Genomic DNA, 22,986 nt, shown 5'->3' with positions numbered 1-22,986 from the left:
GCTGCTTTCGTGGGTATTTATGTTTTGCGTGTAAGCGAACCTTGAGGGTGTTCACCAGCGTCACCCTCGTCCATAGCGGTGGACGTAGCACGCCCTGTAATACCGCAAGTGTGACGTAGGACGTCATCTAACGGCGAGGGCGGACACTGTGCGAGAGCCCTCTTATGCTACCTATCAAGACTGCCAGAACCGAGACCCCCGTTAAGCTATTAGCTACCGCGGGTCAACGTGAGTTACGTGCTTCGGTTACGTGGCATCCGGCTGTCCAAACAGGGGAAACCGAACACGAAGCACGAACACTGCGGTGATGCGCTGCAACTCTGCTTCGTAAGCGGCACTCGTCGGAGTAAGACGTGGCAACTGCAAAAGGTCTCGACCTCAAAATTTCGACCTCACTGAATGACGACCTCAATCAACATCAAGCTCACGCGTGAGGTTAAGGTCTGATTTGTTGACTTCACTCACAAAATTTCGAGCCGTCGCCGAACTCACCTCAACCTCACCTCACGACGTGAGGTTGAGGTCCGCCTTATGGAGTCAAAAGCTTATGAGGTTGCCCACCTCTGGTAAACACAGATATCTAGAAAGATGGCGCTGCTAATTTTTCTGAAAGATGGCAACTCTTTCTCGTATTCGATGCCATGTGCGCCATGGTTTGTGCAGGCGCGAGACATATACGAACGTCTTCCCAAACCTCTGCCATGTACCCTGGCAGCGAAAATTCCATCCTAGGAGCTGATTAGAAACGTGAGTTTTGTTTTCACTAACGTGTAAACATCAGCGATAAAATTTTCCCATATTAGAACAATTTACTTACGTAGCACGTGGCTTTGTGGTGGTGCAGGTATTAATTAAATGTCATAATGCGTCCATAAGGCAAGCGCTGTCTCTCAAGAACAACTCAGAGACACTGACGAGAGCCCCATTCAATTTTTGCTCCTATAAAAAAAAACGAAATGATTGGCTCTTTCTGGGCATGTTGATGAAATCTGGCCGCAACAGATGCATCTGATGCCGAGAAGACTGCGCTTAAAATATTTCCCGCCAATCGATGAGACTTGCAGCGTCTACACCGAAAAGGAATCCGAGACGGCGGCTTTGAAGGAAATGGTGTTTACCCTGGCCTCTGAGGCCCGCACTCAAAAACTGTAAAGACGCACATAGTTTACCTCCGAAATCGGCCTGCGATGGCGGCACCTGCTTATTATTTTTGGCCACTTCTATCTTATAGATGCCCTGTTTTGGGCGGAACTCGCGTCCGTTTTAATGAAACACGATAATGTGTAAATTCAAGCCAATTTCAATTTGTCCATAGTGGCCCTTTAAGACATATGTAATCCAGCAATACTATAGAACAGAACAGGTCGCAAGACGCGAAAATGCATAAAATAACTAGGAAAAAAAATGGTCTTTACGCTTCGTTTTGATAAACCAAGTTGTGGCGCAAATCGCAGGCCTCTTCGCTGTTTTGTGAAACTGGTTTCAAAGCACACTCTAATGCATCAACCTGAAACGATGAAAATCAATAGATTCAGCTTTAAAACTTCGGCATTAAACGCAATAATAAAATTGGGTGCGGTTTAACTACTGCTGACGATGGTTAGAGAGCGAAAGCTGTGGTGTATCGGGCAAGTAGACGCAGCTTGGCATCAGTAACGTAGAATGCGTTCCGCACACTGGATGGGGAGTGCGCCCACAATGCCACCCTGGTAGGTGGCAGTCAAATTAATGATTCATCGCGAGGGGTTGCACGCCCAATGAACGCTGCAGCCCATTCTACCGCTCTCTACCGGCAAATCGAAAGACCAAAGGTCAAGTGGTGCGACACCATGGTGGACCACATAAGGTAACGCCTGTAGCCACAGTTGACCTCTGGCTCACTTGAAGGTCAATCTGGGGCTCACGGCGAAATTGCCTTTACCTAGCGTAGTGAAGCTTTCGCTTCATAACATGGACGTGACTGTATCATACGCAGTGAAGCGCATACCTCTATTCTCCCCGATATTTTTTCACTAGATTTAAAAACCGACTTTCGGCGAACAATCCTGGGGAGCTCAAACTAATCTCTTACGTATGTCTCCTGAACTCGAAAGATCAGCAGTTGGTTTTAGTTTTCGACGCCCGGAAGATTGAGTCGTTCAGATGACCGCTTATAATAGCCTATACGAAAAATGCTCCTGCGGAACGAGGTCACGGGAAACATATTTGCCTCTGTATTCAGTCATAAGACAAGCGTACATAAAGGCTGCGTGATGAGTAATGCGCTGCCGCTTAAAAGGAACACTGAGCAATATACAGAATAAGCTGCCAGCGTTGAGAGTTCCCCATCAGTCCTTAGGTAAGTGGCTGCACTGCACTGCACTGTAATGGAGCACTGCTGAGTCCCGAGAGCAAATTTTTCAGAGAATTGGATAAAACGTCACCTCGCACTTAGAGCATACTTCCCTCTAGTGCATACATGGACTCTCACGGACATTGCGGTCCGTGAGACTTTGGGCTTTTTAGTCGGTGTCCTGTTTTTCCCTGTGCTGTCTTTGTGCGCTGTTTTGACGCATGCTGTTTTGACGTGTGCGGTTCTTTCGTGTCCCCGCAGTTGAGAATGAAACCCTGTTCCTCAGTTACTTTTCAGAAAAGGGGTACATCTTGAACCATGGATATCATCGCAATGTAGAAAGAAAGTTTGGCAAATTGCTGGTCGAATAATACGACACAGCCGGTCGTGCAATACGACAACCTGGCGTTACGACAGAATTTTCGGTACTATTGAAAAAAGTCCTCTTGTTGTGCCGACAGAGCTGTCTCTGTCTTTGCGACAGGGGACCGAAAAATACTAGAGAAAATCCTGTTGTTACGACAGCAATTTATTGTCAGGTCCCAAAATACTAGAGGAAAATATGTTGTGACAACAACAATTTTCTATAGAAAATCATGCTGGAAAGCAACGCGGTGGAGCAAATACACAAGGGAAGAAACGAGACTGAACACGTTGTAAGGATTCTAGCGACAGCCCGTAGTCGGCCTGGGACATCTGCAGCCGGGGTCCCTGCACGGCGATAGAGATATTGGTTCCGACGGCCTGTCCTCACTTGGGTTATTGGAATCGAGACGGAGGACTGCTGCCGTTTGTAAACAACATTGTTCCCGGAATATCGACCTCTGCGGTACGGAGGCAGTTACCGACCGCCAACCCGAGCAGGGGTGGGTCACTCATTCTACTGTGCCAGCTCACCGGCGCCTCGCCCATTCGGACTTCCCGGAAGACGTGTCCGGCTTGACAGCGTGAGAACTCTCGTTCGGACGCGAAGACAACGCTCTCTCTGAGGGGGCGATGGTCCAGTGGCACCCTCTCTCTCTCTGGCGAGACATGTTACGGGGCGTGTCCCTATTTGAAGTGGTGTGTGTGTGTGTGTGTGTGTGTGTGTGTGTGTGTGTGTGTGTGTGTGTGTGTGTGTGTGTGTGTGTGTGTGTGTGTGTGTGTGTGTGTGTGTGTGTGTGTGTGTGTGTGTGTGTGTGCGCGCGTGTGCGTGTGCGTGTGTAAGTCAGCGCAAGTTTAAGGCCACTCCAAACCTGGCGAAGACCTCCTCGAACCCGGGGAATCCTAGGGACCGGACCCTTTTAAAACCGGACGACGAGTGCCGTGAAGAAGGAATCCTCGATCATCCTCAGATCTCAGATCATCCGACCTTCCCCCATCATTCTCAGAAGGGTTTCTAAATCTTGTAAATAATTTAATTAAACCCCCTGTACAGTTTCCTTCATAACCAAGTCCGACGACATTATTCGTAGCACGGGCCCTGCGGCGCTGAAAGAGTCAGCTCACTCAAGGACCCCTCATCTCTAACAACTGGTGGCAGCGGTGGGATGGACCGTGCGACATCGTGCTTTCTCAACCGGTTAGCGTTTCGGAATTTTGCAATAGGATTCGCCAGGTTTCAGATTTTGAGAGAATAATCTAGAATCACTGGGAAGTGTATGTCAATTGAGAGAGAGTAATCTCACGACATTTTGCAGATAGAATTGCCAAAGCGCAGAAAGCGTTGTTCATGGACCTTATGAAATTGTCAAAGTCGGACTTGCTGTTGCTGTGCGAGGAACTGTCAATAGAAGCACAGGGCAAAATTACAAAACCTGAAATATGCAAGACAATTCAAAAACACGTAGAGGACGATCAGCTTGTTGATACGTGGAATTTGGTCATCATCATCATCATCATCATCAGCCTTACTGCACCCACTGCAGGGCAAAGGCCTCTCCCATGTCTCTCCAATTAACCCTATCCTTTGCCAGCTGCATCCACCCTTTGCCTGCAAACTTCTTAATCTCATCCGCCCATCTAACCTTCTGCCGCCCCCTGCTACGCTTACTTTCTCTTGGAACCCACTCCGTTACCCTTAAAGACCAGCGGTTATCTTGCCTTCTCATCACATGCCCTGCCCAAGCCCATTTCTTTCTCTTGATTTCGACTAGGATGTCATTAACCCGTGTTTGTTCCCTCACCCACTCTGCCCGCTTCCGATCTCTTAACGTTACACCTATCATTTTTCTTTCCATGGCTCGCTGCGTTGTCCTTAACTTAAGCTGAACTCTCTTCGTTAGCCTCCACGTTTCTGCACCGTAGGTGAGTACCGGTAAGATTATGCTGTTGTACACTTTCCTCTTGAGGGAAATTGGTAAACTGCCACTCATGATCTGCGAGAATTTGCCATATGCGCTCCACCCCATTCTTATCCTTCTAGTTATCTCCCTCTCATGATCCGGATCAGCTGTCACTACCTGCCCTAAGTAGACGTATTCCGGCACAATTTCTAGGCTCTCGCTGCCAATTGTGAACTGTTGTTCCCTTGCTAGACTGTTGAACATTACCTTGGTTTTCTGCATGTTATTTTTAGACCCATCGATCTGCTCTGCCTGTCTAACTCGTTGATCATGATTTGCAGTTCACCTCCTGAGTGACTCAGCAAGGCAATGTCATCAGCAAATCTCAGATTATTTAGGTATTCTCCATTTATTCTTATTCCCAACTGTTCCCAATTCAGGCCTCGAAATACCTCCTGCAAACATGCGGTGAACAGCATTGGCGATATCGTGTCTCCTTGCCTGACGCCCTTCCTTATTGGAATTTTATTGCTGACTTTATGGAGGACTATAGTAGCTGTGCAGTTGCTATATATATCTTCCAGTATTTTGACATAAGGCTCTTCTACCCCCTGATTACGCAATGCCTGTATGACTGCTGAGGTTTCCACTGAGTCGAATGCTTTCTCGTAATCAATGAAAGCTATATATAGAGGTTGGTTATATTCTACGCATTTCTCTATCACCTGATTGATAGTGTGAATATGATCTATTGTGGAATATCCTTTACGAAAGCCTGCCTGATCATTTGGTTGATTAAAGTCTAACGTTGCCCTGACTCTATTAGCGATTACCTTAGTAAATACTTTGTAGACAACGGATAGTAAGCTGATCGGCCTGTAATTTTTTCAAGTCCTTGGCGTCTCCCTTCTTATGAATTAAGATAATGTTTGCATTCTTCCAAGCTTCTGGTACAGTCGAGGTCATAAGGCATTGCGTATACAGGGTGGCTAGTTTTTCTAGCACGATGTCCCCTCCATCCTTCAACAGATCTGCTGTTACCTGATCCTCCCCAGCTGCTTTTCCCCTTTTCATTGCTTCTAAGGCTTTCTTTACTTCATCTTTCGTTACTGGCGGGATGACGCATTGCTGTGCACTGCTGTCTTTCTCATTGGCGCTCTGATTACATTGGCTACTGTACAGCTCTGTGTAGAACTCTTCGGCTACGTTAACTATCTTATCCATATTGCTGATGACATTGCCCTGCTTGTCTCTTAATGCATTTGGTAGGGGAGGAAAAAGCACGTAAAGAGAAAGCCGATCAGGAGGAAAAAAGAAAAAGGGAAGCGGAATGCGAAAAAAGGAGAAGGAACGGCAAAAGTGGGAAGCTGAAAAAGAAGAAAGAAATCTAGTGCGACTGATGCTTGAAAATGAAAATCGAAAGAAAGGCGACAGTGCGAGAGCTGAGTCTCCTGAAAGAGCAAGCGATGTACAATCATATAGAATGAACACATTCATGCAGCCCTATGAAAGTGGAAGGGACGTAGGATTGTACCTGGGAAACTTTGAGAACATGCGAAAGGGAGAACTTTGCTCGCAGTACATGGCCGCAACGGCTTCTGATACTCTTGCGATGTGAAATAGCTGAAGTCATAGCGAGACTTAGCACACAAGACGCAGCTGACTACGAAAAAGTCAAAGCCGGCCTACTAAAAAGGTATCGGCTGTCAGCCAAAGCTTTCCGACAGCGCTTCTAGAGCACAATGAAAAACGGTAGCGAGGGCTATCCGGATTTCGCGTATGGCCTAAAGACGAATCTGCTAGAGTGATGATATGCTTGGGTATCGGGACCGAGGTCTTCACCGCATGACGATGAACTCTGCAAACGACGGAGGGAAGCCTTCAGGAGGGTTGGTAAACTTGAAGGTTTATTTACATATTTACAACAGAAGCAGAGAGACCAAAAGTCAGACATGAAGTGCCGTGAAACAAGCCAAATTGCGGCTTAAATACAGTGGATATTCCCTAGGCACCTAGCTAGGGAAACCGGTGGCTGATCAAGCGTCCAATGGGCAGACACACTCTTCATAGTCTCCGCCCTAACTCCGTGACCGCTCCGCCCTCACAAACACGTGCACAGGCGGTAAGGAATCCTGGCGCCTTGAGGTCCTGGAATGCTGTTTCCGACGGGATTGACCAGGTTCATAAGGTCGTTGGCTTTGCAGGCGGTGATCCCCTCCGTGGGAAAGATGCGTCCTGACGGCCCAGTGAATTCCAGAGGGTAAGATGAATCAGCCGTGTCCGCCCCAGCTTTGTCTGGCCGCGCAGGTGCAAGCGAGCGGGGAGGTTCCGGCGCCTTTGTTCGGGTCTTTCTGCCGATCCACGTGAGGGCGCAGTCCGGGAGAAACGCCGCATTCCATACTCCGGACGAAGGGATTAGAGGCCTTTCGTCACAGCTCGCCGTCGCCAGGAGCCGTTCCTAATCCTCTTCTCAGGACGGCAGCACCTTTGGTCAAACATAGTTCGATGGCGCCTGCCGGGCTCTTCTGTTCCCGCTGTCGGGGCCTCCGATCACAACAGTGGCTAAAAGGAGTCGAGGTTTACGAAAGCCGAGACAAAATCATCGTGTTTTTTCCGTGAGCAATTTTACCGAAGCCTTCCCCAAGTGGTGAAACTGTGGGTTCAAGAAAGGGAAAAAGTCGACACAGTTGAAAGGGCCGCTGAGCTAGCAGAAGAGTATGTTTCGCGCAGAAGGTTGAGCACTGAAAAGGCTGCGTCACACGCTCGAAACGCGATGCGAGATAAAGGGCCTAGCAGAAAGACGCGAAGTGCTAGAAGTTCGGAGCAATCGGAGGCAACGAAGGTAGCGCCAGAAAAGCGTGAAGAACAGGCAAAGAGACAGGGATCAGACAAAGCCGCGAAAAAAGAGTGTGAGGCTAGTTGGCCATTTCTTTGCTACCACTGCAATGGTGTCGGGTACTTTGCAGCCAAGTGTACAAAGCAACGTTTGGTGTTCTCGTGCATTGAGGATAACGCCGAGAATCTAGAGCTCCTTAAGCCATACCTGCACGAGCTGCACGTTAATGGGAAACCGTGCAGGGTGCTTCGTGATTACGCCGCGACGATGGACGTTGTCCACCCATCTTACGTGTCAGTGGACGACTTTACGGGAGAAGTCTCATGGATAAAACAGGCAGTAGAAGAACACAGTGTATGCCTTCCCAAAGCAAGAGTGAGAATTTGTGGACCGTTTGGAGAGCTAATCACTGAGGCCGCAGCTTCGAAGGCCGTGCCACTTCAATATCCTTACCTCTTCTCGAATCGATCAGAACAATTGCTACCCGAGAGAGGCCAGAAACTCGGAAGCGGGGTGATACAAGCTTTGACAAGGTCGAAAACTCGTCAGCTCGCATCTCAACTAAGTCAGATTCCCGAATCTCAGGTAGCCAGAGACGCACCAGCCAGCATATCGTTGCAATCAAATGATGAGGGAAGGAAACCAACGTGGAATGAAAGCCAGACAGCTGACCGAGCAGATGAGCAACCAGGGACTTCAAACACAAAGTCGGTAGAACAGACAGAAAACGTTGAAGGATCCGTTTTATCACCAATATCTCGTAGTTATGATCGCCTTCTGCAGGTGAACAGGGAGTCCCTATAAAAGAACCGAAGCAGGACCCCACTTTGGAAAGACTGCACCTTACAGCTAAAGAGGGCATCGCGAGACGCAACATAACGATGCATGAGAAGGGAGGCTTACTATACCGACACTACCAGGACAGAAAAGGCAAAACATTTGATCAGCTGGTCGCTCCCGAAAAATACAGAGCGGACATTCTGAGTGTCTGCCACGGAAATGGCTGGACGGGACATCTGGGAATCAATAAAACAAAAGAACGGCTATTAATGGAATATTATTGGCCGGGTTGTTTCAAAGATACAGAACGCTACGTAAAATCATGCGATACGTGCCAGCGCGTAGGCAAGCCGGGAGAGACATGGAAGGCTCCACTGAAAATTGTTCCATTGATCTCGGAACCCTTCCGCCGGCTTGTAATAGACTCAGTAGGCCCTTTGCCTAAAACGAAATCAGGCTAAGTACTTGCTTACTATGCCATGTCCTGCCACAAAATTTCCCGAACTAATTCCGTTGAAGGACTTCAGCTCCACAGAAATAGTTGACGCCCTTTTGTCAGTGTTCGCGAGAATAAGATTTCCGGCCGAAATCCAAGCCGATCAGGCGACAGTCTGTAAAAGCGCCTTGACGACCACATTCCTAGAAAGATGCGGAATAAAACTGTTACACAGCTCGGTGTATCATCCGCAGTCCAACAGTGTAGAGAAATGGCATTCGGTGCTGAAGGGGGTGCTACGCGATCTTTGTTTTAAGCATAAAGCAGACTGGGAGGATTGTCTTCCGGCCACACTTTTCGCTTTACGAACAGTCCCCCACTAAGCTACGGGGTTTACGCCAGCATAACTCGTGTACGGAAAAGCCCTCCGCTCTCCCATCCGAATGCTGAGAGAGATGTGGGAAGGGACTGGAGAGAACCAGACAGTAGTTGAATACGAGCTTCAGCTACTGGACCGCCTTAACAACACGAGGGAATTGGTAAACCGAAATATGAAAGCTGCCCAGGAGGCCGCCAAGGTCTATTATGACAAAAACGCGCGTCTTCGAGGCTTCACCGCGGGCGATCGCGTGATGATCCTCCTGCCATCGAGAAAAAAACAAGCTGGAAGTTCACTCGGATGGACCAGTGGAAGTGTTGCAAAACCTTTCGGAGACGAATTACGCGCTAAGGGTTCCAGGGAGGGGAAAGCAGGTGAGAATCTATCATTGCAATCTGATGAAGCCGTTCGTGGAAGGCAGCGGGATCGTCAATCTGACTCTAAATGAACCAGAATAGCTGGACAGCGAGAGTCAGGGTTGGAAGGGAGGTGCGGACGCTAGTGACAACATGGAGAACATTCTGGCTCACTCCGTGAATGCAGATTTCCTAAACGGGACCCAGGTCGACACGTTAAAGCAGTTGTTGAGCGACTTCGCTGACCTATTTAGCAGTCGCCCGGCATAGACACACCTCCTGACAAACGAAATCGAGCTCACCTTTGATGACCCGGTACGGTCGAAACCCTACAGGGTATCACCGCGGCAAAAATAAATAATGGACGCGGAAATTCATCGCATGTTGGAGTTAGGTGTTGTAGAGCCAGCGGAAAGTGACTATACCTCACCGCTAATAATTGTTGAGGCCCCAGGGAAAGATCCTCGTCCCTGCGTGGATTATAGAAAGCTGAATGCAATTACTAGGGATCAGCTATACCCGATTCCCAACATAGAGGAAATGATAGAAAGGGTGAGCGGCACGAAATTCATTTCCACCCTCGATCTCGTACGGGAATATTGGCAAGTTCTCCTCTCAGAAAGCGCGAGCAGGTATGCCGCTTTCATCTCCCCAGCGGGCACCTTTCGACCCTTAATGCTTAGTTTTGGGTTGAATAATGCCCCCTACAGCTTCTCGAAACTCATGGACATCGTACTGAAGGACATGCAGGGCTTTGCACTCCCTTATTTAGACGATTTGGCAATTTTTTCGGAAACCTGGCAAGAGCATCTAGAACACCTAAGGACCGTGTTTTCCAGTTTAGGACAGGCTGGACTGGCACTGAAGGCAGAAAAGTGTAGATTTGGTTGCGCACAGGTGACGTACTTGGGCCACGTTGTAGGCCAAGGAACTAGGAGCCCATCCGAGTTGAAGATTGCCCCGATCGCAGCATTTCCGCAACCACGGACGAAAACGGACATTCGCTCCTTTTTGGGATTAGTGGGGTACTACCAGCGATATATTCCTAACTACTCACAGCGGGCTAGTCCCTTAACTGACGCCTTGCGAAAGGGAGGACCTGCTAACGTAAGTTGAGATAACCAAAAATAAAACGCCTTCAAAAGCCTGAAGGAAGCACTCGTGTCCCGACCCTTGCTCAGGACCCCTGACTATGGGAAAGAGTTCATAGTCCAGTGTGATGCCAGTGATAGAGGGCTGGGTGCTGTATTAAGCCAAGTTGGCTACGACCATGAAGAACACCCAGTTCTGAACATCAGCCGCAAACTGACCAGTAGAGAAGAAGCGTACAGCGCTTCCGAAAAAGAGTGCGCGTGTTTAGTTTGGGCAGCGCAGAGGTTGTCGTGTTACCTGTACGGAGCAAAGTTTGTATTTGAGACTGACCATTGTCCTTTAACGTGGCAGCGACAGATGCCCCCAAAAATGGTCGCTTGCTCAGATGGAGTCTGGCTCTCCAACAGTACAATTTCTCGGTGCGTTATAAAAAGGGGAAACAGCACGGAAATGCTGATGGCTTGAGCAGACTGATGTAAGCGGGAGAACTAAGAGGAATCTCCTCCTTTGAGAGTGTTTTTTTTTACTTTGTTCTGATGAATCCTGCTGTGGCAGTTTCAAAAGGGGATGTTTCGCGCTCAGTCGGCACAAAATTAACCCAAATTTAAAAACAATTTTTTTAAAGTGTATTGTGGTCAATGGGAGAAGCCTGGTGATTCTTTGGCGAATTCCGAGCGCTTGCAGGTGGGGCAGTGCTTTGCTGTTTGGAACGTCCCACCTGCGGTTTTCTTTGTTGGTGGTGCTTTGGGTTCTGCCTTGGGGGCGATGATATTGCAAACCAGGGGACCAACACGGACGCCATCTCATCTCTTCCTGCCCAGCGGTCGTCAACGCTGGACATCCGAGATTTTTCGGGCTGCGGAGGAGCTGTAAGGTTTCTGGCGCCAGCCGGGGGTCTGATTCAGCGGCGTATTCGGCCCGGACACCTGCAACCGGGGTCACTGCACAGCGATAGGCATCTTGGTTCCCATGGCCGGTCCTCACCTGGTTTATTGGATTCGAGACGGAGCATTCTGTGTGCCGTTTGTAAACAACATTGTTCCCGGAAGATCGACCGTGCGGCACGGAGGCAGTTAGCGACCGCCAGAACCGAGCAGGGGGCTCACCCCTTCAACTGTGCCTGCTCGCCGACGCCTCGCCCATTCGGACTTCGCGGAAGACGTGTTCGGCTTGACAACGTGAGAACTGTCGTTTGGGGAGATGGTCCAGCGGCACCCTTTCTCTCCGGCGAGGCTTGTGACGGTGGCGTGTGTGTGTGTGTGTGTGTGTGTGTGTGTGTGTGTGTGTGTGTGTGTGTGTGTGTGTGTGTGTGTGTGTGTGTGTGTGTGTGTGTGTGTGTGTGTGTGTGTGTGTGTGTGTGTGTGTGTGTGTGTGTGTGTGTGTGTGTGTGTGTGTGTGTGTGTGTGTGTGTGTGTGTGTGTGTGTGTGTGTGTGTGTGTGTGTGTGTGTGTGTGTGTGTGTGTGTGTGTGTGTGTGTGTGTGTGTGTGTGTGTGTGTGTGTGTGTGTGTGTGTGTGTGTGTGTGTGTGTGTGTGTGTGTGTGTGTGTGTGTGTGTGTGTGTGTGTGTGTGTGTGTGTGTGTGTGTGTGTGTGTGTGTGTGTGTGTGTGTGTGTGTGTGTGTGTGTGTGTGTGTGTGTGTGTGTGTGTGTGTGTGTGTGTGTGTGTGTGTGTGTGTGTGTGTGTGTGTGTGTGTGTGTGTGTGTGTGTGTGTGTGTGTGTGTGTGTGTGTGTGTGTGTGTGTGTGTGTGTGTGTGTGTGTGTGTGTGTGTGTGTGTGTGTGTGTGTGTGTGTGTGTGTGTGTGTGTGTGTGTGTGTGTGTGTGTGTGTGTGTGTGTGTGTGTGTGTGTGTGTGTGTGTGTGTGTGTGTGTGTGTGTGTGTGTGTGTGTGTGTGTGTGTGTGTGTGTGTGTGTGTGTGTGTGTGTGTGTGTGTGTGTGTGTGTGTGTGTGTGTGTGTGTGTGTGTGTGTGTGTGTGTGTGTGTGTGTGTGTGTGTGTGTGTGTGTGTGTGTGTGTGTGTGTGTGTGTGTGTGTGTGTGTGTGTGTGTGTGTGTGTGTGTGTGTGTGTGTGTGTGTGTGTGTGTGTGTGTGTGTGTGTGTGTGTGTGTGTGTGTACGACAACGCACGTTAGGCCACGCCCAACCTGGCGAAGGCCTCCTCGACCCTGGGGAATCCTAGAGACCGGACCCTTTTTAAACCGGACGACGAGTGCCGTGAGAAGGAATCCTCGATCATCCTCAGATATTCTCAGATCCTCCGACCTTCCCCCATCACCCTCCAATGGGTTCCTAATTCTTGCAAATAATGTAAAATAAACCCCCTGTACAGTTTCCTTCATAATAAAGTCCGACAACGTCATTCGGAGAAGGGACCTGCGGCGCTGAAAGAGCTCACTCAAGGACACCTCATCCCGAACAGCGGGCTTGCCGCGAAGACGCTCACGCCGTCTGGTAACACGACCCCAGAGAAAACCTCCTATACGCCGCGCCTGCAACGAGAAGCGCGTGCAAGGCTCATACAGATTGCCTGAGGACACCGATCATGGCACGTGCAGCACAGGCAAACATCATGGCTGTACGCGTCTTACGACGTTCAGTGGGCGTTTCACGGCCTTGTCGCAAGGGGAAGCGACGGAGCACGCAGAACTTGGTTGAACATCGTGAGGCCGCCTTCTCCACATGCACTGTGGCTTCAGTGGTGATGGCATCTCGGGTTCGATCCCGGCCATTCAGACCGTTCAGGCCCTCGAGTTGCTGCGCAGCTTGCGGCCCCCTCCGGACGCACCGGAGACGCGCCGCAGCTTCCGGTACTGGCAGGGGTCCACGCTAAGGCGAGTGCTAAGGTGCCAGACGCGGAACAGGTAGGGCGTCCCGAGCGTCGGCAGGAAGGCGATGAGCACGGCGAATGCGGACGACAGGTCGAAGTGCACGCTATGCTCTTGCCCTTCGTGCACCACGTGCGCGATGAGTCGAAGCACGTTGAGCGGAACCAGGCAGACGGCGTACACGGCGACCATCATCATGACGGTGTTCTGGGTGCGACGCTCCTTCATCCAGTCGACTGAGTCCTCGGGCGACGAGTCTTTGTAGAAGGCAGCTGACGAACCACGGCACGCCTCGGAGCGAGGGCACGAGTCCCTCGTGGCGACGGGAAACGTGGCGCATGAGCCCGTGCTGTGCACCGACTCGGGCACCATGGACGAGGCCAGAGAACACACGGACGTTTCTTCGCCGCCGTTGCTCTCTCGCCGAGCTTGCAGGGCGAGCGACTGTGACGTCTCCTGGGCCCTGATCTCGACGCTCACCTTGACGTGGAGGTAGATGACCAGCGCGACCGGCAGAGCATACAGGACAATGAACAGGAAGCGGATGTACTCTTCGATGTTCTCCGTCAGGTTGATGGCACAGATGCCTGCTCCCCGGAACTGCTGGCCCAAGTACTTCTGCAGGTCGAGGAACTTGGTGTAGGCCGCGTACGGCAGCGTTAGGATTCCGGCCACCAGGCAGACGCCGAGAAGGCACAGCAAGGGTGGTATCTGGCGTTTCATCGGGTTCATGGCATACCGGTACCGGTCGCAGGCAATCGCCACAAACGTCCGGAGGGTCCGGTAGAAGGGAAAATCCTGCACAATAGGCGACGCAAAATACAGGAAGCTTCCGAAGACCCAGTTGTGCAGGCAGAGTGTCACGAGAGAAATGGGCATCACGACGAGCAGCTTGAAGATGTCGTTGAGAGCGTTGGCGAAAAGGTAGACGCACACGGTTTCTCGCGGCCGCTTCTCGCGATTTATATGCAACACCATCCAGCAGTTAGCGATGAGAGACGACACGAAGAGGGAGCCGTACAGCACGAGGAAGAGCGGATAGGACGAACGGAAGGTGCGCCGCAGTTGAGGCTGGCTAAACTCTGATGTGTCGTTCTGAAACTTTAGCATGAAGTACATGATGTAGCCGATGTACTTGTCTGGGATCTGCTGAATGTTTAGCTGGTCGGAAAGCTTCTCCTCAACACTTGCGTTGGCCATCTTTAAACAGCAGCAACACCTGTAAAAACCAAGCATTAGTAGTTTAGTTACTTGTCATATCATCAATGACCGAAATTATAACCGGCACTAATTGCTTCTTTGAATCTCTCCGTGCATTAAGCGACAATTTCAATGTCGCGTGTGGCATTTACTTGCTGGTGTGCACTATTAGCCGGTACTGCTCGCTGATACTACCCCCCTTTTTACCGGGGCGTCGCAACGATTGCGAACGACGAACTCAAAGCAATGAGACGTGATCTGGCAAAAAAGATCCAAAGCACTCAACCGCAGCAGCAATAAAACCTCCTCCGCGATTACTGATTGCAATCCTTAATGCATTAGGAGCATTTATTTTTTTTCGCTAGGCAAAAAATGTCAACAACAAAGAAATGTCAAAGGCAAAAATCTGACCCGCTGCTTTTCCCAGATTGTTTCTGTGAGGACAGTGAAACTTAACTCAAACTTAAAAGCTTAGAAATGGCCAACCTATCTAAGAAAACCATTAAGTTATCATTTACAAGTTAGCTTACCAGTTTCATGACGCAACGCGAACGCAGACATGTGTATCGCCATTTAGAGATATTTATTGCGCTGAGAAGTCTCTTCTGCCCGAACCGGCTGGCATAGCGCCGCCGTTCTGTGAAAGCTGCGTGCATAGGCAACCCTCAATAGCGTAATGAGCATGTGCCCAGAATTTTATTCCGTACGCAACGCTTTTGCGTGAATTACGCTAAGTTGTCGAATGTCTCATGACCCAGCGATGCCCCATAGCCAGTATCTCCACATAATTCCTTCACATGCGTTTATTTACAGTCCAAACATGCGTGTATTTTTGAATGGTGCCGCTGCGGCCAGAGACGAAACCCGCGACCTCTTGGTCGACATCAAACGGACATAGTCCCATAGTCGTTCTCGGCGACTCAACCTTCATCATGCTGAAGACTTTTAAAAAGCGATGGCACAACAGCTCTCGAACTGCAAACCCGAATCAAAGGGCAACCTATGTTCTGACTGCGTTCAGCAGCAAAAATTGCGCAAAAAGGAATACAGGCTCATAACTAAGAGTAACTACATGCATTCTCACCTCTGACCAACGCTATATGCGCAGAAGCCGCAACGCTAACTTCTGGAAATTTCATGTATACGCTTTAACATTCCCAATAGCATTGTGCGCATGCGCACTGTGGACCCTCTATTCCGCTAAGCATCCAATCCCCCTGTACTAAATCTCTCTAATATCGTGAAAAATATTGGAGGTGACTCTCAAGATCCGCCTTGAGGGTATGACGCGATAGCGTTTTGTGTTAATGGCCATATATGCAGAAGGACATTATCTACGTTCATAGATCCCTGGGAGTCCTCATACCGCGGATAAGTAGCGGAAACCTACTTTTCTACTCGCTTAACTACGACTTCTGTAATTTCCAGGCTCATAATTACTAACATGTGTGACGATTCGTGCACATGCACCGGTGCCGCGGCGAGCCGCTCAGTGACTTTTCCTGGAGACGGTTGGCCGCGCCGTCCTGGCGTCGGGTCGCAGCGGAGAGACATGACCATATTTGGTTGTGGCGGAGAAACATGACCATATATGGTAACCGTCGACGGCCCTGTCGAACGACGCTTGAGTGTCCCCGTCATTATGCACCCCTCGAGAGCCACGGGGGAGTGGACAAAGGCGCGGCCACGGCTGAAGAAAGAAGCAAAGGCTTTAAAAGCGGAAGCCGACGGGAGGAAGGAGGAGAGCGATCGGGGCGAGTGGACGAGAGGGCCGGAGACGGAGCGAGGCAGAAGACTGGGGCTGCGCATTGACCTGAGCCCGGGGTCTAGCCGTCGCTAACGTTCGACCTTCGCCAACGCGCCTCCACGCCTGGCAGCTCGTCCAACGACCAGCCGAGAACGAGGGCAGCACAGCCACGAGGAACTCCCAGCCCGGCCGCTGCAGACAACCAGCCATTCATCGAGCCCGTGCCACACCACGCTGACTCCGCCCCGGCGACGACGAGCCCAGCTTCTGTCCCGTAAGCGGCATCGAGCCAGATGATTTAATTAAATCACTCAAAATTCATTTTGGAGTCGGTGCATCAATCTCCTCATGCCCAGTGTGGACCCAGGGCCATTTTAAGAAACTGGTTCATCACATATGCACCACAGTACATATCTTTAAAGCACTCTTCTAAGGCAACACCGTATTCACTAGACTCGCCTTTGTTTATACCAAACCACCGAGCTGGCGTTGCGGAGTGGTTAGCGTGTTCGTCTCGCATTCCAGAGGCCCCGGTTCGGTTCCCTAACTCGGCCAATTTCCTACTCCGTTTTATTTATTAATGCTTCTGAGTTTTTTCGCTCCCGGCCGACGACGACACTGGTTTTCTGCGACACGGGGCCCTTAACGATATCGCGGTAATAAAGACTTTATCAATCATTAAATGCCGCTTGTTCTTTAGCGAACATGGCCTTTTAATCTAGGATCCGAATGTCTGTGTTTCCTTCCTGAAGCGAAAAAAGGTGCCGAAGAAAATCGCAGCTACTGCTACCCGCGGCTGAGCGGCATTCCCAAGGTACGCGACATCACGCATTCGAGCACGCAAAAATCCTAGCACACGTGCTAAGTTACTAAATGGTGTCGAACACTTCCGCGATATTAAGGCGATCGCTTTACTACGCCGTCTTCCGCGAGGTTCGCCGACCGCGTCGCTTTGACCTTCAGAGACCTTCAGGCCGTGGCGTGTGAAGCTGCGCCGAAACCTATGAAGAGCGGAAGCCTCGAAAGCAAAGGAAAGGCGCATAACTGGCCCCCTGGGAAAATGGACACCTGAATCGCGCTACATGGCGGAAGATGGAGATGCATACCCCTTTTCCACGCCCGTTCCAGCGTATGCCAAGACATATGCGCTGCACGCGTTGATGTGGCAGAAACGCCGCACTGAAGCTATAGGCCATTGGCGTTCATTGTGTTAGTTGGCGTTGGCGTCGACAACGTTCTATAATAATTTTGAGAGGAAAGGAAGAGCGCATAACTGGCTCCCTCTGTCAGTGAACGCCTCAATCACGCTTTGAGGTACGTAGCCGTGGTGAGAGAGAGATGTGGGCTGCATGCATTGCAGCTAATTTTAAGCGAAAGCTTTACTGGCCGCGAACTTGCGATTTCGCCATGGCGGTGCTCCGAGGAGGCACATGCCGTTACAACGCGGCGGCTGGCACACTTGGCGCGAAATATAGACGTGCTCCAAGTCTCCGCCAGTGCGGTCAGAGTGCACCGAAGCCACTGAGCGCGTCGGCGGTCAAGCGCACTTGAAGTATAGTCTGTCTCGCTTTCGTCGGCGTGACGTCGCCGTGCAGCGCGCGCGCGTTACGCCGGAGTATAAACGCGCCTTACCAGAGCCTGAACTTAACCGCTAACCAACGTATTCAGTGGCGGCATCTATGTGAGCCACTGAAACCTCCCGCACACTCACTGAATAAGAGAAAAGAACCTTGTGTCGAGCCTCGGAATCGAACCAGGGGCTTTGACGTTTAAGCCGGAGACGCTACCACTCCGCCACGACGGCTCGAGAATTAGCCATGAATAAAGGCGCCTCTAGGGAACGCTGTCTCCTTGTGCAGACGTCTCCACGCTTTTGCTGCGTATAACATGGCCTAGCAGAGCTAGGCCATCAGCAATTTTCTTTTTTTTTATAAATAACAGTTGTTTCCATCCGTGGTTACTGAGCTGAGTACCCGGTAAATTTAAACTGTTTTATACATCTTATAAATCATATTCGTGCGGCTCACGGATCTTACTGCAGAGAGTGAACCGACTAGTGAGCATATAAACCCCGCAAGTCTTCGCATTCAGCGCAAAAAACTATACTGGTAAAACAGCTAGTATACCTCAACGCTGTATTCACATCATGACGGTGCAGTTCCAGCAATGCCATCATTGCAACTTCATTGCATTTTGCACCGAATTGTTAGTTAATACAAATCTGTTTCACGCTCAAAATGTAAAATAACATCATCTTTGAGATTGTTTTGTTTGTCAGCTTCTGTAGTCTTCCTCTACGCGCTCATAACAGCGCTTCCCTTCTCACCCGCGCCGCGCAGCACTAGCCACGAGCCTGAGTTAATAATAATAATAATTGGTTTTTGGGGAAATGAGATGGCGCTATATCTGTCTCATATATCGTTGGACACCTGAACCGCGCCGTAAGGGAAGGGATACAGGAGGGAGTGAGAGAAGAAAGGAAGAAGGAGGTGCCGTAGTGGAGGGCTCCGGAATAATTTTGGCCACCTGGGGATCTTTATCGTGCACTGACATCGCACAGCACACGGGCGCCTTAGCGTTTTGATTCCATAAAAACGCAGCCGCCGCGGAGGGGTTCGAACCCGGGAACTTCGGATCAGCAGCCGAGCGCACTAACCACCGAGCTACCGCAGTGGGTTCTACGTTTCTTTTCCGTGCGCCGTTCGAGACCACGTGACTATAAAGCATTCATGCATTGCAGAGAAGCCAACATCATCGCATCATTTGGCAGTCGACTGCAGCCGAAAGACCAGCTATTGCTTTAGCTGCTGCTCTTGCGCTTTGCAGCCGGTTTTTAAACCGAAAGTTTTTAAAGGCCTAGCGGCGCCGAATTTTTTCCTGGTTACCTTTCGCTACAGGGAAGGACCGCTGGCATTGCGATCCAAGGTTCTGTGATGTTTTCGGGAAAAAAAGTGACATTTCATGCTTGACGTAGCGTTTATTTTCATGATAAACACATTTCCGTGCCAAAATCACTGCGTATATCTGGTCGGCCGTGGTGGCCATGTTAGCGGCGGCAGGCGCAAGAGGTCACACAAGAAGAGCGGGCTTTCTGCGTCAGCTTCCGGTTTCTCCGGACGACGCGCGCCAAGATCTGGCGAGTCCAGATCGGCGGCTGCGGCAGGCGCGAAGTTCGCGCACGTGGGCGGAAGTCGTCGACCCCCGTTCATGGGTTGAGCGGCGTCCCTCGGCGTAATCGGCAGAGCGAACAGCACAGCGGAGAATGAGAGAGAGCGAACGCGGAGCGGTGGTGGTTGTGGTTTTTTATTGAAATAATAGTAAAAAGGAAGGAAAAGATTTTTTGCTAGCCCCGCATCTGCCATTAATACTGAAGCACCTGAGCTGGAGCAGCGGAAATAAAGGATAGCAGGCAGACTGGAGAAATGAAATGAAAGAGGTGAGGGGACAGGAAGAGAGCATAGGGGGAGAAGAAATATGTACCAACTATTTACAGAAGAAAAGTGTCCAGGTTGTGCGCGTGATTAGTTCATTTTAGAGGAATTAAATCACGCAGGCGCACAGCACTACAACTGGATTGGGGCGTCCAGTTACTAATCATTCAAGGTAGAACTCGCGGAACGCGGAGCGCAGTGCAGGAAAAACGGGAAATGGCGCAGTAATTGTCAAAGTCAAAGTCAAAGTCATTTTATTCAGGCAGCAGTAATAGGTGCCTAGGAGGCAGACATAAAGGCAAATTATTGCCTGACTCAGTGTCGGCCCCCTTCCCCCCTTCCCAAACACATCACTCAACAACAGGTACAGTCACATCGTTGAACAAAGTTTCGATCAACATAAAAGGAACACATTAATACAGCATAGCATACAGGGCTAAGTCATACTGCGAGGAAACAAACAGCCAATATAAATCGCATGCAGTAATAGGCAGAGAAAATAAACAAGCGGGAACAATAAAACATTCACAACAAAAACCATCTGGTGTCTACTTGGAACCCAGAAGAAAAAAGGAAATAGTCAAAATTGTGTGCTAAAAAAATGTGTTAATGTTTCTGTTAAAGGCTAGAGCTGAAGAACTGTCAGTAATAATATTCATAACCATGGCGTGCTTATTCAAGAAGTCAGGAATCTGATATGTTAACTTTTGTGTTCCGTAGTTTGTACGAATCCTGTCTCTGTTATAAATGGTGTGCCGGAGATTGTACATGTGTTCTTTATGAAGATATTTCTCTGTGAACGATGATGCATTCTGTTTGATTTGAGTGTATATAGCTACTGCTAGTTTTTTACATAGGATGTTTGTTATAGTCAGGATTCGGTGTTTTTGGAATAACGGTGCTGTATGAGTTCGGCGTGGGACATTTTCTATTTGGCGCAGGAAATGTTTTTGTAGTACATGTAGGTTTTCTAAATTTGTTTTTGTGGTCGTGCCCCATACAAGAAGACAGTAGTGCAGACGGGAGTGTATTAGAGCATAATACAATTGCTTTTTTAACCATGGTGGTAGCAAATCCTTTAGTTTATAGGTGAGCCCAATCGTTCTTGAGATATCTGTTCGAACTTTTGCGACATGTGCAGACCAGTTTAGGTGTTCCTGAAAGATTACACCTAGAAATTTATGTGATGCAACGCGTTCGATCTGTTCATTGCCGAAGCGCAGAAGAATGTCTGACATACATTTATTTTTTGGTCGAAATACAATATATTTTGTTTTGTTCGTGTTTAGGGCTAGTTTATTTACGTCGAGCCATACCGATAGGTTACACAGCCAGACATTCGCCTGCCTCTCAATATCTACAATATTCGCACCAGGTACAGGTGTACACCCGTACAGGTGTACACCCGAACCGCGCCGTTAATGGAACGGAGGAAAGTGGCAGAGAAAGTGGTACCGTAGTGGAAACACGCCGATAGCTAAGAGGGCGCGAGGAGAAACGACGGAGGAAGAGGGTAGGGCGGCAGATAAAAGACAGACTCCGCGGAGGAGACCTTCTAAAAGAGACGGCACACAAGTGCTTCGTTCGCCCGTGCCGAGTCTCATCTGCGGCGAACCGCTGCACGCTGCCCAAGCCGAAAGCCAGAGCGACTAGCCTCGCATCCGTTCGGTATTAAGTGTTCCTTACGCGCTAAGGCTCTCAATTGTTGTTATCGCACATGTTAACTAGCGCATATATACGACAGAGAGAGTTGGAACAGGACGCACGCTAGTCCACCTCTCTCTCTGTCTGTGTATATCCGCTAGTTAACGTGTGATTCCTTATGCGGTTGCCTACGGTTACAATACCGCCGCAGCTCCGCACAGGAATCGAATTACCCAGAAGCGTAGTCGTCGGCCAGTGTTAATGCCAGAGCATTAAGCGCAAACTCCAAGGGTGCTTCCTGGGCGTGCGCGTCCAGCGTCGGCGCTCTTGGCGTGCGCCGGAATCGGACTGCGCATGTGCACTGGAGAAGACGCCAGCGAACCTCGGCGCTTGCGCAGGCGCGGTGGCGCACGCGTCGGCACCGGTCTGTGCATGCGCACTGCAGAAGACGCCAGCGAACCTCGGCGCTAGCGCAGGCGCGGTCGCGAACACGTTGGAACCGGTATGCGCATGCGCACTGAAGAAGACGCCAGCGAACCTCGGCGCTAGCGCAGGCGCGGTCGCGAAAGCGTTGGAACCGGTCTGCGCATGCGCACTGAAGAAGACGCCAGCGAACCTCGGCGCTAGCGATGGCGCGGTCGCGCGCGCGTAGGAACCGGTCTGCGCATGCGCACTGAAGAAGACGCCAGCGAACCTCGGCACCAGCGCAGGCGCGGTCGCACACGCGTTGGAACCGGTCTGCGCATGCGCACTGAAGAAGACGCCAGCGAACCTCGGCGCCAGCGCAGGCGCGGTCGCGCACGCGTTGGAACCGGTATGCGCATGCGCACTGAAGAAGACGCCAGCGAACCTCGGCGCTAGCGCAGGCGCGGTCGCGCACGCTTTGGAACCGGTCTGCGCATGCGCACTGAAGAAGACGCCAGCGAACCTCGGCGCTAGCGCAGGCGCAGTCGCGCACGCGTTGGAACCGGTCTGCGCATGCGCACTAAAGAAGACGCCAGCGAACCTCGGCGCTAGCGGAGGCGCGGTCGCGCACGCGTTGGAACCGGTCTGCATATGCGCACTGAAGAAGACGCCAGCGAACCTCGGCGCTATCGCAGGCGCGGTCGCGCAGCGTTGGAACCGGTATGCGCATGCGCACTGAAGAAGACGCCAGCGAACCTCGGCGCTAGCGCAGGCGCGGTCGCGCACGCGTTGGAACCGGTCTGCGCATGCGCACTGAAGAAGACGCCAGCGAACCTCGGCGCTAGCGCAGGCGCGGTGGCGCACGCGTTGGAACCGGTCTGCGCATGCGCACTGCAGAAGACGCCAGCGAACCTCGGCGCCAGAGCAGGCACGGTCGTGCACGCATTGGAACCGGTCTGCGCATGCGCACTGAAGAAGACGCCAGCGAACCTCGGCGCTAGCGCAGGCGCGGTGGCGCACGCGTTGGAACCGGTCTGCGCATGCGCACTGAAGAAGACGCCAGCGAACCTCGGCGCCAGAGCAGGCACGGTCGTGCACGCGTTGGAACCGGTCTGCGCATGCGCACTGCAGAAGACGCCAGCGAACCTCGGCGCCAGAGCAGGCACGGTCGTGCACGCGTTGGAACCGGTATGCGCATGCGCACTGAAGAAGACGCCAGCGAACATCGGCGCCAGCGCAGCCGCGGTCGCGCACGCGTTGGAA

General features: G+C 50.9%; 1 protein-coding gene across 1 annotated transcript in view; it reads right to left on the bottom strand.

Moving 5' to 3' along the window:
* Positions 1-13,106: 13,106 nt before the first annotated feature.
* Positions 13,107-22,986, bottom strand: part of LOC144131005 (uncharacterized) — a 303,799-nt gene continuing 293,919 nt past the window's right edge. Inside the window, exon 2 of the mRNA XM_077664436.1 lies at positions 13,107-14,515. Within this exon, the coding sequence (XP_077520562.1) occupies positions 13,210-14,496 (1,287 nt within the window). The 5' untranslated portion in view covers positions 14,497-14,515 and the 3' untranslated portion in view covers positions 13,107-13,209. The remainder of the gene's footprint in view (positions 14,516-22,986) is intronic.

The sequence above is a fragment of the Amblyomma americanum genome, chromosome 1, assembly GCF_052857255.1.
Source record: "Amblyomma americanum isolate KBUSLIRL-KWMA chromosome 1, ASM5285725v1, whole genome shotgun sequence".
Classification (NCBI taxonomy): Eukaryota; Metazoa; Arthropoda; class Arachnida; order Ixodida; family Ixodidae; genus Amblyomma; species Amblyomma americanum.
The sequence above is the reverse complement of the archived record's forward strand: the minus strand, read 5'-3'. Positions and strand labels throughout refer to the sequence as shown.